Raw genomic sequence first — 18,967 nt, forward strand, 5'->3', positions numbered from 1 at the left:
AATGATCAAGAAGAAAGCTGAATGCATCATATTCAGCCTTCATCCTAGATGATTTCAACACACTTACTGGAAACTTTGCCAAAGCAATGAGGTGTTGCTGTGCTGAAAAGCCACATTCTTATTTAGCAAGTGTTCCCTGCCATGGCTGTGGCGACATGTCTATGGCCTTCAATGTGAAGTTCCAACTCCTTATTTTGGCAGAGAAGTCCTCTTGTAATCTGACCACGGTCTATCTATCTAGAATCACCTCCTGCCACTCACCCATGAGCCCCCTATTCTCCAGCCCTACTAGGCTATCTGCCATTCCCTAAATGTACCATGCTTTGCCATTTGCTGTGCTTCCTTCAAGCAGTCTTCTCTTCCTGGAATGCTTTTCTTTCGTTGCCTTGCTGGCTAACTCCTAACTGTCCTTGGGATATAACTCAAATACCTCCTCTAGGAAGCCTTTACCAGTGTTCTCCCATCCTTTCCCAGAAAAATCTGGACATCTCTCTGATATAATGATGATCAGATTTTATTATACTTATTGGTCACCTGCTCTGAATTATAAACTTCCTGAGGGCAGGAACTGACTTTGCATGTGACATATGAGCCGTCATCTCTGAGACGTTATAAGGTAGCTTCCAAATATTTTGAGATTCAACCATAAAATTTAAGAAAGTAAAGAAAATTTTAAAAGAACTATTCAACATAAGGGCGTTGTTAAACAAGTTATAATTCATCTGCTTGATAGAATGTTATCTAGCCAATTAAGATAATTCTGAGATACTTTTAACAGCTAAAAATCCCTTCTTTGTAAGTTAAAATAAAATTAGGATTAAAATCTGTGTATGAACACTTTATAATTATGAAAAAATGCACATGAGCAAAGATACAAAGGGAATGCCACCAAATCTATTGTTTTTGCCTGATGACGTTATAGGTAGTTTTCACCCTAGTTTACAAATTTGTATAATTCTAGAAAAATGAATAAATGAAAAAAAAAAGAAATTGCCAAGGGGCTTCAGGGTATCACCACAACCTTCTGGAAGCAGGAAGCGAGCTCTGTTTGCAAGCAGTAACACAGTTCCTCAGGCTGGCCTAGGCACCTGTGAGCTCCTGGGCTCATTAATGAGCTCATGATCACTGGACCAGCCCTGTGAGGGTCAAGAAAGTACTTGCTCCAAATGCATTTTACTAATGGTATCTCACAAATCCCTGTGATCTCTTGAAAACAGGCCTTTATAAACAGTGACCAGCCTAATGCTTGCAGATCCCCCCGGCACTCAAAATCAATTAGCCACAGGCACGGAAAGGTCAAAACAAGCAAAGTGAGTCACCAAGTAACTCACTCATCTCAGTTTGCGGTTCTGATGCCAGCTGGGGCAGGAATTAAAGAGCAGAAAGAGAGGAAAACACAAAAAAGAAGATTCAAAATCAAAGATATTTTCCACTTTCACTTGAGAGAATCAACCGCCTTCTTTGTTGCAGTGTCAGCCCCTGACCAACTTCAAGTGTCCCCCGTCCCCACCACCAGTTTGAAAGTAATTTAGGCTAACATTAAATTTTCATACAAAAATATATAAAATTAAGTACAAATCCCCTCATTTTCCCAAGTACACTTCCTAGAAGTAACTGCTATAAGTTTGTTCGAGGTCTTTCCACACCTTTTCCATGCATTTGCTAATATTCACAGAAAACAGAATGTCTTCTCTTTTCATTCAACATGTCTCTCCATGTTAGAATATAAGACCCACTCTTAAAAAAAAAAATAATTTATGGAGGTGAAATTCACATAACATGAAATTAACCACTTTGAAAGTGAACAATTCAGCGGCCTTTAGTACATTCACTGTGTTGTGCAATCACTACCTCTAGCTTGAAAACATTTCCATTGTCCAAAGTCACTCATTCTTTTTTTTTAACTGAGGTACAGTTGGTTTACAACATTATATTAGTTTCAGGTGTACAACATAGTGAGTCAAACATTTTATAGATTATACTCCATTTATAGTTATTATAAAATATTGGTTATAATCCCTGTGCTATACAATATATCCTTGTAGCTTATTTATTTTATATATAGTAGTTTATACCTCTTAAGTCACCCATTCTTTTTTTTTAAATATCTTTATTGGAGGATAATTGCTTTACAATGTTGTGTTAGTTTCTACTGTACAACAAAGTGAATCAGCTATATGTATATGTATATCCCCACATCCCCTCCCTCTTGAGCCTCCACCCATTCTTTTTAATGGCTACAGAGTTAGTGTCCCATAGTCTGGATGGACCACATGGATTTAATCAACCTCCAACTGATGGACATTAAAAACGTTTCCAGTGCCTGGCTATTATAAAAAGTGCCTTAGTGAACATCCTTTATGTATTTATGCTGGTATTTCTGTAAGGCAGATTCCTTAAGTAGAATTCCTTGGTCTAAGAAGTATCAACTTCTTAACATTTGATAAGTACTGGCAAATTGACCTTCAAATAGTCTGTTCAACTTCATAGTCTCCAGAAAGGTATATGATAGTACCTTTCCCTTCACACTCATAAATAGGATATTATTATCAATCTGATAGGAAGAACAAATACATCTTAATTTCAGTTTCATGTTTCGAACATAAGATTGAACATATTTTTATGTTTTTATTGAAAAATTTCCCAGAGTTGGAGACTTTTTTTCTGTTGCAGTTTGGGGGAAAAAAAGAGAGAGGTGAGCTATACTAGGGGAGCTCCATCTCTAAGAATTCCTGGTTTTGTCTTTCCTTAGTGATTGCTGGGCTTGGGTACTAAGGGGGAAGGGACAGGGATGAAGTTCACCACGTATATCACAGAGGGGCCGTACATACTTGCCCATGCTTAGTACTTCCGATGAGTTCTCTCCGATCCTCACAACCCCCCTGAAAGGTGAGAGTTTATTCCCATCTGGCTGATGATTAAACTGAGGCTAGGGAGGCTAAGGTATCTCCCCAGCTAGGATTCAAAACCAGATGTGTTTGACTCCAAGACCTGAGCTCTTTCTACTACGGGGACTGTACCTGCTGTTTACATGCAAATCATGCATTGCAGGGAGGTTTCAGTCAGATGGGACTCAGCCTTCTTGGAGTTTAAGTCTAGTTAAGAAGAGGGAATGCATTTGCTCAGTTTTAGGAATAATGACTGAGTGGCTCTTTGACCAATCAAACTTCAGATTTACACCTTTAATTTGGATGGATTAAAACAAACATTTTGTCTTTTTAAAACTCCACTTAGAAAGGGGAAGGATGCTGAAAAGAAGAATCCCAAAGAAATAAAGAATGCTGGACAGAGGTATGGTTAGCAGCTGGCTGGCCCTGGAGACAGCTCACAGCCAACCAGGCCCAAGCCATGGGGGGGTGTTCATGACAGTGCTGACCACACACCATACCTGCACCCCTACCAGTCATCAGTACAGCTGGCCACAATTAGATGAGAGGATTGGAGCTGGCGGAGAAAAAGTGACTACTGCTAGGAGGAAAAACCCAAAGAAGAGGAATGCCTTGAGAGAGAGGAGAACAGCCACGTCCCTTCCAGTGCCCCTGCCACTGCCCATCCCCCTGCTCTGGCTCTCTTTCACCATGTGCTGTGTGATATCATTTACCGGTTTGTTTCTGACATGTCTGTTTCCTCCCAATAGAAGGTAAGCTCCTTGAAGACAAGGATATCTATTTGTTCTGTTCACTGATGGATTCACCAACACTGGCACATGGTAGGACCTCAACAATTTTGCTTAATGAATGAATGTCGTTGCTTGTATGTGCTGGGCTCTGTGAGTGGGGCTTTAGAGCCCTGCTATGCCCAAGAGGTGAGGATTCCTACCCTTTTTTTTATAGATGAGGAAACTTGAGGCTCTGAGAGGGTGATTCTTTGCTGAAGGTCATGCAGCTAATAAACGGTGCTCCAGAATTTAATAACCCAGGTCAGTGGTGAACTCAGGATGACAATCCACATCTGGTCTATTTGAGTGCAACTCTCCCCCACCCCTTGCAATTTTTTTTTAAATGCTTTTTTTAAAAAATTAATTTATTTTATTTTTGGCTGCGTTGGGTCTTCGTTGCTGCGCGCGGGCTTTCTCTAGTTGCGGCGAGCAGGGGCTACTCTTCATTGCAGTGCGCGGGCTTCTCATTGCGGTGGCTTCTCTTGTTGCTGAGCACGGGCTCTAGGCGCACGGACTTCAGTAGTTGTGGCACGAGGGCTCGGTAGCTGTGGCTCTTGGGCTCGGTAGTTGTGGCTCGTGGGCTCTAGAGCGCAGGCTCAGTAGTTGTGGTGCATGGGCTTAGTTGCTCTGCGGTACGTGGGATCTTCCCGGACCAGGGCTCGAACCCGTGTCCCCTGCATTGGCAGGTGGATTCTTAACCACTATGCCACCAGGGAAGCCCCCACTTGCAATTTTTAACCAATATCCTACCCTGCTTCCTCTAGGGTAAAATTTAAAGTGTGTTGGAATGCATGTGCCCAAATAGATGAGTCTCAGGCTACTTCTCAGTCTGTGATAGGGAATCTCAGCCTTGCCACCACTAATGTTTTGGACCAGAATATTCTTTGTTGTGAAGGGCTGTCCTGTGCATTGCAGGATGTTTAATATTATCCTTACCTCTAACCACTAGATGACAGTAGTGCCCCCCCCACCTCAAGCTGTGACAACCAACACATCTACAGATGCTGTTGAATGTCCCTTGGGGTGAGAAACACTGGTCCACGGTGACCAGGAGAGGCTCACTTCAAAGTAAGGGACCCAGCTTGGAAGGGACTGGATTCAAAACAGAATCATGTACATAGGACCCCCTAGTTATGGGGATTCTGGGCCTGGACTGAAAAATGTTCCAGGACAAGCAAGAGTTTCCATGAGGGAATCTGGCCCAGAAAATGAGTCAAAAGCCCAAAGCTCATAGTTACTGGCAGCTAAAATAACAATGGCCCCATAGCAGGCACAGATACTGCAGGTTTAGGAAATGGGTGCTCATGTTTATGCCTGAACTGGCTATATGGAAAAGATGCTGTAGGTGGGAAAAGGGGGCCCCTTTACACGTGTCAGAGGAAATGTAAACCCAGCACGTTAGGCATGATGGAAGATTTGGTTTGTTAATGCTGCCTGTTCCGTGGGGTACTCCCTTGTCCTTTTCCCAAAACAGAAGGTCTCTACGGCCAAAGATAACACGCTCCAATAAAGAGTTCAAGCCAGGGAAATTCTCTACATTTACCATTGCTATTTTGTAGCAGATAGCTTACTATTAAATGGATTGACATACTTCACTCTGTATAACAGACTCTAGGTCCACCCACCTCACTACAAGTAACTCAATTTCGTTTCTTTTTATGGTTAAGTAATACTCCATTGTATATATGTGTCACATCTTCTTTATCCATTCATCTGTCGATGGACATTTAGGTTGCTTCCATGTCCTGGCTATTGTGCAGCAAAGCACACAATAGGTTTTTTTCCCTATAAAGTGGTGATGAGTTCTACCCTGCAGAGTTTTGAATGAGGCCACGAACATAAAGGACCTTGCACAGAGCTTGGCTTGCTATAAATACTGAACTAATGGAAGATGTTAGTACTAAATTTAAAATGACAACCTTTAAATTGCAATAGTCAACTATTACAACAGTCTAATTATTATTGCAGGAATGGTAAAGAACAGCAGAAAATCAGGAGTTCCTTTTAACACAGAATACAGGTTACTCCTCAACTACATCCTTACCTTCCAGACAGGTAATAAGTATGGTTTCTGGTTGCTTCCCCCAACACACACACACACACACACACACACACACACACACACCCCTCTACCCCTTGGGCTCATTCTCCACATCTGCCAAATAACTTAGGACCAAAGATTTTATCAGCTATAGAAAGTATATGACCTTGGACCAAGGGGTGATATTTGAGGTCCTTGGAGAAGAAAATCATGGTTGCCAGCCCATGGAAATTAAGCACATATGCTGGTACTCTTCCTACTTACTTCTCAGATCTAGATGGCATCAGTCTTTCCACACTCCTTCCTCAAACCTGAAATGTCCTCTCTCCCCTTCATCCTCATCATCTCTGAGCCATTCCAGGCCCAACACAAACCCTTGCACCCTTGCCCAAAGAGAGGGAGAAATGTGACTATGAGTCTAGAATTAGGATGTGAGAACACAAAGAAGCAATTCTGTCCAATACAGATACATGTCAAAAGTAGAGGCCTGATGCTCAACATCACTAATTATCAGAGAAACGCAAACTGAAACTACAATGAAGTATCACCTCATACCAGTCAGAATGGCCATCATGAAAAAGTCTACAAACAATAAATGCTGGAAAGGGGTGGAGAAAAGGGAACCCTCCTACACTGCAGGTGGGAACTAAAAATAGAACAACTGTATGATCCAGCAATCCCACTCCTGAGCATACACCTGGAGAAAACCATAATTTGAAAAGGTACATTCACCACAATGTTCACTGCAGCACAATTTACAATAGCCAAGACATGGAAGCAACCTAAAGGTCCATCGACAGAGGAATGGATAAAGAAGGTGTGGTACATGTATACAATGGAATATTACTCAGCTGTAAAAAGAATGAAATAATGCCGTTTGCAGCAACATGGATGGATCTAGAGATTATCATACTAAGTGAAGTCAGACAGAAAAAGACAAATATCATATGATATCACTTATAGGTAGAATCTAAAAAAATGATACAAATGAACTTATTTACAAAACAGAAACAGACTCACAGACTTCAAAAACAAACTTATGGTTACCAAAGGGGAAACATGTGGGGGTGATAAATTAGGAGTTTGGGATAAACATATATGTACACATTACTATATATAAGATAGATAATCAACAAGCACCTACTGTATAGCACAGGGAACTCTACTCAACATTTTGTAATAACCTATTTGGGAAAAGAATCTGAAAAAGAATGGATATATGTATATGTATAGCTGAATCACTCTGCTGTACACCTGAAACTAACACAACATTGTAAATCAACTATACTCCAATTAAAAAAAAAAAAAAAGTAGAGGCCTAACACTAGTGCTATCAGATGGCTTGGTGTTTACACTCTTTGACCAGAATTCCACTTCTGGCAACATAAAGTAAGGAAAGAAGAAATAAAGACATATCCAAGATTTGTGATCGGGATGTTTAAAGCAGTACTATCTATAATGGTGGAAAAATCCAAACAATTTAAGTATTCAACAATAGAAGGGTGATTGAATAAACATACATCCTTTTGACAAAATACTATATGAACCGATTAAGAATTGAGATCATGAAAAATATTTAGTGACGTGAAAATGTCTTTATACTGTAAGGTTATTTTATACTGTTAAGACAAAAGCAAGTTAAAAAATAGTATGATTACAATTTTGTTTTTAAAAAATACTCACACAAGTATATAGTAAAAGAAAAGTTTGCCTGAGTAGATACCAAAATGTTAATAGAAGTTTTTTGGTGATGGGAAGATGGGATTACAAGCATTTTTATTCCCTTTCCTGTGCTTCTCTATATTTTTCATTTTTAAAAATGATGTTATATGATCAGAAAAGAAAGCCCAATAGGAGGTACTTTAAAAAAATAGGACAGGTTGGGCAGGAGGGACAAGCGCTGAGGAGGCGAGCTGGGCAATGGCGGGGATGGTGCTCAAGAGGCTGATGGCCGAGTGCAAACAATTAATACTGAATCCTCCGGAAGGAACTGTGGCAGGGGTCCAGAAGACACCTGTTTTGAGTTTGGGGTTTCTCCTGCCATCCTGAGTTTCCCACTTGATTACCCGTTAAGTCCTCCAAAGATCAGATTTACCTGCGAGATGTTTCATCCCAACGGTAAGTGCTTTTGAAGTAGTTTCAACGGTTCCAGGAGAGGCCTAGAGATTGTGTGCATATGGGCATTCATGGTATACTGCTATTTTGCTGTGTGTTTGGAAGTTTCCATAATACAAAGTTTAAAAATTCATTATGGTCAGAAGAGTTGATTGAGGAAGTCAGCAAGTTCAAGGTGATTAACCATAAAATGCAACTATGAAGAGGATTGTGGGTAATTAAAAAATAACTAATAAGGGCTTCCCTGGTGGTGCAGGGGTTAAGAATCCTCCTGCCAATGCAGTGGACACAAGTTCAAGCCCTGGTCTGGAGGATCCCACATGCTGTGGAGCAACTAAGCCCGTGCGCCACAACTACTGAGCCTGCGTGCCACAACTACTGAAGCCTGTGAGCCTAGAGCCCGTGCTCCACAACAAGAGAAGCCACTGCAATGAGAAGCCCACGCACCGCAACGAAGAGTAGCCCCCACTTGACGCAACTAGAGAAAGCCAGTGTGCAGCAACGAAGACCCAACGCAGCCAAAAATAAATAAATAAAATAAATTTAAAAAAAAAGATTATATTGAAGATAAATACATTCTTTAGAACAATACCTGTGACGTGGTTTAAAGACAAATACAGCCAATAAACTGATTGAATTATGTGAGTGTGTACTAAGAATAGCCTGATAATATTATTTTTGATGTTCAGATAATCAATACAAATAGTTTTAAAATCTGGCCTTACTGTAATAAAATATATATATATATAGGACAAATGTCATAAAAAAAACATTCAACACAGAGTTACATAATAACATAAAAATATTTACAACCTAAATATCCATTAATAGGAGACTGGTTATATAAAATAAATCACATCATGTTGGAATAATATGTACTCAGTCCATTAAGATATTTTCCAAGAATAACTGATATAACACTTCCCTTAAGCCATAATAAAACTTTCATCCAGCTAAATGACAAAGGGAGGATGAAAATAAAAGAGATAAACAAGATACACCAGGTAAAATGCAAAAAAAAGAAATAAGAAAAGACAAAATAAAATCCAAGACAGAAAGCATTAAAAGAAATAAATAGAAATATTTAATTTTAATAAAAGGTACAATTCCCCCAAGAGAGTGTGACAATGACGAAGAGGAACCTTTATACACCTAACTGCGTAGCCTGGAAATATGTGAGGCCAAGACCAATAGAGATGCAAGAAAAACTGATCATCCACAGTCCTTGGGGCCACGGGGGAGGTTTAAATCCAGAGGTAAACAGAAAACACAAAGATAAGGCTGGAAAGACTGTAACACCAAATTAGGTCCAGAGTGTGTAAGTTTCATAGATAGACCTAGAATAACACTGAAAGGAAATTATAAAGTATTAACAGGGGTTGTTTGGGAGTGGAATCTTTCTCCTTCCTCTTTTCCGTATTTTTCCGTAATGAGCATACACTCTATAATGGAAAAGAAATACAGTTCATGTTCAAAGAGAACGCAGGGCTCAGTTACAGGGTAAGGAGCCCAGCATCCCATAGCATGCCCTGGACTCGGCCTAAACAAGTCCACCAGCCGCACAGCCGTGACGGGGAGGTGGACTCAGCGATCGACCGGCCGAGGCAGCTCGCCTTCGTCACTCCACATGAGGAGTGAGCACAGACCAGCCCCTTTCAGAGCTGGGCAGCCCAGTGAGGGGATTTATAGGCCCAGAGGGATCTAGACATCTGTGCTCCAGTCTACCAGCAGCGCTAACCTCCCTGGTCAGAAGCAGATGGAGCGCCGTGCAGTCGGCTCTCCCTCTCTGACCTCCACAAACGCTGCCTTTGTGCTGAGGCCCGAGCCGCCAGTCCACAGGGGGAATGGGGGGCAGGGAGGCCACAGAGAACAAGTCCTGCAGTGTCTTGCTGAACTGTCGCTGCAAGAACCACTCACATTTGTGACTGGGCTCTTAAGCTTTTTGGAAGAGGCTGCCAGCCCCGAGCTCTCTCGATATCCTCCTGGGCTAACCTGTGGCCTCCAAGGAAGCCAGAGGAAGGACTGCTAAGTGTTCTATTATTGATTAAAGCATCATGTTTGGGCCTAACTCATCTCTCCTCCTATGATAAAAGGAACCCAACCTGAGAGACCTAACTGGATATCGCAGGGATGTGTATGTCTCTAAGGTGTCAGGAGCCAGGGACAAGGGATACTGCCACAGAGGAGCAAGCTGCTCAATGACAGCAATGAGTTGCTTTGGGAAGCAGAAAAAAATAATACACACATATGGGTAAGGAATGAAGGACTACAGAGAGGCTTGAGGCAGCCCTGTACTCCTTGTTTTCTGTTTCTCCCCTCTTAGAACGGGCATCAAGACCACCACAGGCAAAATGGGAAAGGATGTGAAGGTGGCCCACTAAGTATGCCTTTGGGGCCTCCACCCCTCTCCCCCCCACAATCCTCCCTGCTCCTCAGGCCACATTAACACCTATCCCGCTCTACCTGGGGAAGGAAGCAATAAAGTCATGAGGCAATTATTGGGATGCTAGGACTGGAAATAATTCTGCAAAACTTGCACTGCATGTGCCAAGGTGACTTACAGGGAGATACGTGGGGGCAAGACGGCATTCTCTGTGCTTTGCAGGTCATCCTGCAAACATGGCTGTCTAACTCTGCATACAACCTCAGGGACATATTTCCATTTGCTGACCACTCCCCCCGCCAAGGACACACTCACAGCATAAAGACACTGTTCAAGTTCTCTCTATGTTCATGTGCATAACCATTATGAATAATTATTCTGTTTCTACTGGGTTGTTTCTGTCCAATAAATGGAACCTGGAATTAGCTATTTATCATATTTTAAACAAGTAAATAAAAAACTATTTTGCCAAAAAAATTTTTTGAGGTTTTAGAAACCAATTTCCACCTGTCAGATTTCCCTGCCTCGCGTCTGGCTTTCTCATCTTTGCCTGGCCTCAGTCTGTTGGATTTCAGACATGGCTTGATTTCCTTCTGTCCCAGTTCTCTAGGTCAATGCAAATTTGTAGGGTGATCAAATATTTCCTGCAGTGTTCCCTGTGTGGGATCTGTGTAGGGCAGAAACAGGAGAAAAGAAATAAAGGTTGCCTGGGAAGCCTAAGGAAAGATTTTGAAGGTATGACAATGGAAGATCTTAAAGCACTGTGCTTTGAGTTGGGGCTGGGCTGTGGGGAGGAGGCATAGACAGTGCTCTCCCTGGACCCATGAGCATAAACACGGAGTCTACAGGCCAGGCAAGCTGATGGCAGTGAGTGAAGAGGCCAGGTGTTGGGAGGACAACTGAGAGAAGTGGGGACATTTGTAGATGACAGTTGGCTGGCTACTTAGGCACAGCTCATAAGTGCCATGTGGGAACATAGGCCCAGCACTGCTAGGCCTTCCAATTCCTCAAAAGAAGTCAGAAGTCCAGATTCTTACGTGGACTGTTTTGATTTCTAAACGTTAGCTCAAAACAATGTGCAGCCAAACAAAACACAACCGAGGGCCAGATGTGGTCACCAAGTTGCCAGAAGGCAACTCTACCCAGGATGTAAGCAACGTGAGGGCAGGAGTTAGAGCCTGGTGCATGACGAGGGCCCACTTAACTCTTGTGGAATGAGTGAGGCCCTTCCTGGGGCAGACGGTGGACTCTCCTCAGAGAGACAATGGGAAGAGATGGCTGGCAACATGGAGGTTGAAATAACTACGGTGAACTTGAGCCACAGCCACTGGGATGGGAAGGAAAGCGTGAAATGGTAAGAGACAGGCTAAAGAATTTTCAAAAAGCAGAACTCAGCAAAAGACCAGATGTGCAGGGCTAGGGCAGTGATGATCTTCCAGTGGAAGCCTGTGATGAACTTGGCCATAGGGCTTAGGGACCGGTCACTGGGGAGAGAAGGTGAACACACTTTTCTTCACTAGCTTCGAAGACCTTCATCTGGCCCCCCAAGACGACCTTATTTTTTTTCTCCTCCATTCTCCCACAAAGGGGATCAGAGGATAACCAGGGGCCCAGAGATTCCAGCACAGAGCCAAACCCATAGCTAATGAGACGATGAGGTGTTCTTTGGGGAGAAATATTAGCAGCGTTAACAGAGGAATGGGCAGGGAGGGATTAGCACTGGTGAGGGACGGCACCTGTAGGAAAGTGGGGAGAAGAGCTTGGGCTGTGCAAAGTCACAGCACATTGGCTGAATGGTGTGGTAACAAGGACAAGCGTGGGTGAGGGAGACTTTAAACAGTTCTCAAATCATAGATTTCATAGCATGGGACATAAGCCTTGGGTGCTGGTCCACAATTTTTTTTTTTTTTTGGCCACACCACACGGCTTGTGGGGTCTTAGTTCCCCAACCAGGGACTGAACCCGTGCCCTTGGTAGTGAAAGTGCTGGGTCCTAACCACTGCACTGCCAGGGAATTCCCTGGTCCACAATTTTCTTAATGACTCAGAAAGTCAAGATAAAAATACCGTAAGCAAAAGTATTCAGGACATGTAAGAAACTGGCAGACTCAAGACTACTCCTCAGCTGAACAAGGTGAGCCTTTTCATGGCATGACTTTCGTGGGCCTCAGTCTACAAGAGGATTTTTATGATTATCATATTGGGCCCAAGGCCTTAAGACAAATCTCGATTTTCACTTTAAAAGATAAACTTTATCAGGAGTTTACAAACCACCTGTTAACCAAAGAATTATTATAGTAGTTAATATTTACACCTTAGCTGGTTAGGAAGTTAGTGATTACTAACTACAGGCCAAGGCACTATGCTAAGTCCTTTAAATGCACTATCCTGTAAATCTTTACAAGGATTCTATAAAGGAGCTGGTAGCATCATCCCCCAATGTATCCATGAGGAATAAAAGCAAGACCTAGAGAGATATGAAGTTATCTGCCCAAGGTGACAAAGTCTTTGAGTGACACAGCCAAGGACAGAAGTGAGATACTTCTACTCCAGGGCCCTTGTTCTCAGTCAGGGGTCAACAAACATTTTCTGTAAGGGGCCAAATAGTAAATATTTTTGGTGTTGTGGGCGATATGATCCCTTTCACAACTACTCAACTCTGCCTTTGTAGTGCAATGGCAGCTACAGAAAACATATCAACATTTAGGCATGCCCGTGTTCCAGCAAAACTTTAGTTATAGACAGCAAAACTTTAGTTATAGACACCGAAATTTCAATTTCATATAATTTTCATGGGTCATGAAATATCATTCCTCTTTTATTTTTTTTCCCAGCCATTTTAAAAAGTAAAAACCACTCTTAGCTCCAGGGCCACAAGAAATCAGGGGGTGGGCTGAGTTTTTTCCCACATGCTATAGTTTGCAGACCCTGGTCTAAATCACTAGGCTCTCCTGCCCTCCAACTTACATCATGTGCTGGTTCCCTTGGGAGGCCCATAGATATGTTAGGACAAAACCTATGATAGCGCATCTGGATGGGGCATAGGACTGTGAAATATAATTGTGAGGAGCCCAACAGAGATGACTCCTCCAGTTACACCTCGAGGGACTCTGCCTGACACCAGTTTACAGCTTGAAAACATCTCTTTCTTCCTTTCAGTCCCCTCACTTGCTCTCTTCTGTTTAAGTAAGCATTGATTCATGTCAATCTGAAACCAGGGGAGGTTCTAGGTAGGACAGGGATGGCTCCTCCCACACAGCGTGGTTTTCTGCAAACATGAGCCCACTGTGCCCTTCTTACCTGCAGGGTTTGGCTGAAGCGCTTTAACGGTGTGGCCTTCACGGGTGGGATGAGGTTTGCTAGGGATGTGACTCTGGAAAGAGGTTTGACTCGTTTATTACTAGGCTCCTGTAGGGTTAAAAAAAAGGAAAGGAAAATGTCAAGGTCAATTACGAAGACAACATAACTCCACTATACAGTCAATGTCCCCACTCCACAAGCTGCTGGCTGCACACCGATCTGTGGAATGTAAACAGTGCTCTGTCTCACTCCAGCTGTGTGGAGGTGACCTGGCTTAGGAGCCAGGGAAGGAGAAATGGCAGAGGGATGTCAACAGAAGCAGCCTCTGAGTGGACAGCAAATGGGCAGGGATCTCTCCTTTCCCTTCACCCCAAATATATCTGCCAGCTTTTAAATCAGAGGCTTCCACTAAGTAGTATGATTCTCCTCAACCCCTCCTGTAGAGAAAAGCTGCCTCAGATTTCCCATCCAATGACCTTGTCAGGCAGTTGTCTTTTGATGCTTCTGGTTTCATCTTTTTTTTTTTTTTTTTTTTTTTTTTTGCGGTACGCGGGCCTCTCACTGCTGCGGCCTCTCCCGTCGCGGAGCACAGGCCCCGGAAGCGCAGGCCCAGCGGCCATGGCTCACGGGCCCAGCCGCTCCACAGCATGTGGGATCCTCCCGGACCGGGGCACGAACCTGTGTCCCCTGCATCGGCAGGCGGACTCTCAATCACTGCGCCACCAGGGAAGCCCTGGTTTCATCTTTTTAAAAAATGTTTTCTCCAACTTACCTGAAGCCACTGTCCAAATTTCTAATATGCAATGGCTTTTCTAAAGCACAAAAAATCATTTTTTTTAAGTATACCAAATTAAAAAAAATATTGTTTAAAGAAGTTATTCTATTGCTAGGCTCTTAACAAAGCATCTTTGTATCTACAGTATATTTGAAATGCACATATTAATAGTTATAAATAACCACCAGACAGCAAAAGAAAACGTATAGAGAGAAAACCCTACCATGAGCATCAGTTTTTATACTACACATAGACACAAGTTTTGAAAATCACCTCCACATAAAAAGTGCAAATCTGCAAGTTACCCCAAACCAAGCTGATGGATGATGGGAGCCTACCCATACCAATGACTCTGCAGATGAGAATTACATAAATAAAAACAACAGGCTGTGGAAAAGAGAGAGATGACAGACAAAACACTTTCCAAAGACAAAGAGAACAGTTACCCTTGTCTTCCTAAGCTCCATCTGACCTGCAGGAGATGCTTGACAGCACATGAAGACACCAAATTTTGATGGAAAAAACCAAACTTGCCAATGGTTGTGGCAAAACTCAATCATTTCCAAAGGGAGCCACAAGATGCTCATCTTTCTTTTTCAGCCATTGCCTTCAAAGTTTTGAGAGTTAAGCCAGAACTTCAGATTCTCCTGAATACCCCTGCAGGGTGTTGTGAACATAGTAGGTGCTTGGAAAAATCTTGCCTGAATTTGGAGTTCTGCTGAGAAACTCTCATGTCAGTTTATGCCCTTGCCAGCCTCAGAAATCAGAAGCATTCTCTGAAACAGACCCAACCTTTCTGGCATTCAAACAGAAAAATTAAAAGGCTTTTTAAAAAGCACAAAACAATTCCACAACGTGGCCAGGAGTGACTTCATGATTTCTCGAAGCAAATACTTCCAAGATGGAGAATGAATCTGGGCTGCCGGGTACCTCTCCAGCCTCTTGGTATGCTGAGCTGAACAGACAGCAGGAAACTCTCCGAACACTGGGAAGGCTTAGTTCCAAAATGCAAAGGATGAATCTCTCAACATGAGAGACATCGCATTACAATTATTTAAATGCTGAAGAGAAAGATCCAATAGCCCTTCTGCTTCCAGGTGACAGCGCCCTTCAAGGATGCTCCCTGTCCAGTGCCTGGCTCCTGAGTATCTGTGCCCAGAGGAGGATTTTTAAAATATTTTTTTACGTCAGAGCTCCATTACCAGCGGGCATACTGAATACACACACACACACACACACACACACACACACACACACACACACAGCCTCTTGAGCATCCCCTGAATGGCTCCTGCTTTGGCTGGAAATGCCAGAGTTGTGATATACCACCTTTGGTGGCACAAACTGCATTGTAGCAAGTGAGAAGATGGGGGATTTCCTAGAGGATTAGGACTTGGTCTCAGATAATCCTGCACGTACCTCAGAGCCCATTGACTCCTAGGTCTCTGTTTTATTAACGGCTAAATCTGTTAGGTCACAAATTCTATATCAAACTAGGGAAGTTGAAGGGCAAACGCCAATTGGCTTCTCTTGCTTTGAAAAGGGGCAGGGAGCCCTGCATGCTTGGCAGGATGAGGGAAGATTCGGCTCTGTTCCACTTGCTGTGTCATCTTTTCTAAGGTTCTGCTGACTTTGCTGCCCATTTTACATGAGCCAGTCAGATGGGTGTTTTTCTGCACCGCTATAAGATGAATGCACAGTGCAAATGTTGGCCCCTCTGCAAGTTGTGTGCAGTGTTGCTACATGAGATTGTAATTAAAACTCCTTTCTCAAGGCTTTGCCCATTTGGAAGTAAACACTGGGCTGCTCTCTGGCAATCTGACATTCCCAAGTAATGAACAATCAAAACAAACCACTGCTGCATGATTTAGTGCTTGATCCAGCAAAGCGGGCAGGTGCAATTTCACAACCAGAACATTTACAGGTTATTGAATCTATAGAGGAGGCTTTATGCCTGACCCACATGAGTCAAATATGAATTATGGTGTTCTCCTTGAGGGCTTCAGTGAGAATAGGAGATTAAAAAAATTCTTGGCCTAATTTGATTTTTCTTTTCCATTTACTCAGTATGTCTCGAGCTACATTTTACTGCTGTCTAAAAGGAGCCTCAGGGAAAATGTTTCCAGATTCTAGTTAAATAGCTCTACTGAGAACTAGCAAATGCAATAAGAGGGATGCTTTCAGGCTTTACAGAGAGATAACAGAACACAACCTGCAGAAGCTTCCTAATCCAACAACTCAGCTGCCAGACTAAGCTGGGCAAGGACACTGCTAAACCCAGGAATGAAGTGTCCTGTTTCAAGTACAGACACCACCCTCACCATGCAATTCTAAGCCAGGGCAGGAGGACATCTCACCAAAGAGGTTAAAAAAATAAAACAAAAAAGAAAAAGGCAGGGGCTTCCCTGGTGGCACAGTGGTTGAGAATCTGCCTGCTAATGCAGGGGACACGGGTTCAAGCCCTGGTCTGGGAGGATCCCACGTGCCACGGAGCAACTATGCCCGTGAGCCATAACTACTGAGCCTGCGGGTCTGGAGCCTGTGCTCCGCAACAAGAGAGGCCAGCGATAGTGAAAGGCCTGCGCACCATGAAGAAGAGTGGCCCCCGCTCGCTGCAACTAGAGAAAGCCCTTGCACAGAAATGAAGACCCAACACAGCAAAAATTAATTAATTAATTAATAAACTCCTACCCCCAACATCTTAAAAAAAAAAAAGAAAGAAAAAGACATTGAGTATTCTGTGTGGGCAGTATTTTCTGAATAACAACCTTTTGCATGTTTTCCAGACCTTACACCTTTTTTTGTTTTTCTTGTCTTATTGCACTGGCTAGGACTACCCGTATATTGTTGACTACAAGCTAAAATAGCAGGTACCATAGTCTAATTCCAAATTACAAAGTAATTATTATGAAGGTTTCATCATTAAGTATTGTATTTGCTGAGAGTATGGAAGAGACACCCTTTATCGGGTAGAAAAAGTTCCTTTCTGTACTAAGTTTGCTGTGAATTTTTATCATGAATGATAAAACTGACTTTTATCAAATATTTTCTCTTCACCTTTCCAGAGGACAAGGAATGGGAAAAAAGAAGGAAGAGGCGGGAAGAAGGAAAGGAGAGGATGAAGAAAGGTATAGAGGTCATATTTTTCATAAAGGAATTGATTCAGCAATTTTAAATATCTCTTGTGCTTGAATTACAAACAAAGGAGAATAAAGCACTCCATGTAATTTTTTTTTTATTATTATTATTTTTTTGCGGTACGCGGGCCTCTCACTATTGTGGCCTCTCCCATTGCGGAGCACAGGCTCCGGACGCACAGGCTCAGCGGCCATGGCTCACGGGCTCAGCCGCTCCGCGGCATGTGGGATCCTCCCGGACTGGGGCACGAATCCGTGTCCCCTGCATCGGCAGGCGGACTCTCAACCACTGCGCCACCAGGGAAGCCCTTTAATTTTATTTTTAATGTGAGATTTAATTAAATAGATTTTAATATTCCTTCCCTAGGGGATACAGTTCTTATCCTCTCCTTATTCTTCCCCCCAAAAAATAGAAACCAAAGCACATTATATACAATGTAAGAAAATGCCTATCATATCAATATAATTTGGCACTATTTCTTATTCCTTAAAAAATAGTTCCATTCTAATAGATGTGGCATACAGTAAACCCTCACTCATTCTCCCTGCACTTCACTTTTGCAGCCAGAGTGGGGTTGGAGAGCAGTAGGAGAGTCTTTCACATCACGTCTGTAGCTTCCCTGAGACTCTGCTTTTACTGAGTCACAAACACGGCCCAGGAGGGGCCAAAAATGCAGCCATTAGTGCAGGACTGACTGCTCTATTGCAGGGCAGCACTGCTCTTAGATGCTCTACACATGGCCAGGAGCAAGAGAGAGGTGAGAAATGACTGTGCTAGCAGATGCTTTTGCCCATGAGTTGATGGAATCATAAATAAAAAGTCTTTCAAATGTTTAGAAACACCAGGAAGCCTTATGCAGGGCTACATTTGTGTGACAGGAGATGTGCTGGGAACCGCACACCCAGGGGTCACGTGTCATCCAACAGTAACCCTCTAGAAGGCTTTCATCATCCTCATATTAAACAGGAAGTTATGATCTCAGAGTGATGGAGAAGCTCTAGAATTATTACATAATAATAATGAGCTCATATTCATTGCAGGGACTCTTCTCTATGCTTTACAGATATTTACTAATTTATTCTCCTAACAGCCCTGCAAGGTAGCCACTATTGTGATCTTCATCTTAAAGATGGGGAAAGCTAAAAAAGGTGGCCAGGATTTAAACCTAGGCTAGGGAGGCTGGATCCAGAGCCCATGCCCTACTCCAGGGCTTGGCTAACTTTTTTGTAAGGGGCCAGATGGTTAAATATTTTAGGCTTTGAGGGCTGTCCAGCCTTTGTCACAACTACTCATCTCTACCATCAGCCATAAACAGTATGTAAATAAGTGAATGTGCCTATGTTCCATTAAATCTTCATCTATAGACATTAAAATTCGAATTTCATATAATTTTCACATGTCACAAAATATTATTCTTCTTTTGCTTTTTTTCAACCATTAACAAATACAGAAACCATTCTTGAGGGCTTGAGGCCTTTTTTTCCCCCTGCTCATTAGAAAAAGGAACATGAGTTTTGTGGGAGATTCCCCAATTTTCAATTAAGTATTCTGCTCAGTA

General features: G+C 42.7%; 1 protein-coding gene across 6 annotated transcripts in view; it reads right to left on the bottom strand.

Annotated features, from left to right (window-relative positions):
• The window catches only part of ARHGEF3 (Rho guanine nucleotide exchange factor 3), a 311,757-nt gene that overhangs the window by 28,335 nt on the left and 264,455 nt on the right, over window positions 1-18,967 (bottom strand). For 5 of the 6 annotated variants that reach the window (XM_067754831.1, XM_067754832.1, XM_067754836.1 and 2 more), the window contains one exon: window positions 13,497-13,604. In XM_067754831.1, the coding sequence (XP_067610932.1) occupies window positions 13,497-13,604 (108 nt within the window). Of the gene's footprint in view, window positions 1-13,496; window positions 13,605-14,717; window positions 15,425-18,967 lie in introns of those variants that run through there. The other variant, XM_067754833.1, reaches the window with a different exon arrangement.

This window comes from Pseudorca crassidens, chromosome 10 (assembly GCF_039906515.1).
Source record: "Pseudorca crassidens isolate mPseCra1 chromosome 10, mPseCra1.hap1, whole genome shotgun sequence".
Classification (NCBI taxonomy): domain Eukaryota; kingdom Metazoa; phylum Chordata; class Mammalia; order Artiodactyla; family Delphinidae; genus Pseudorca; species Pseudorca crassidens.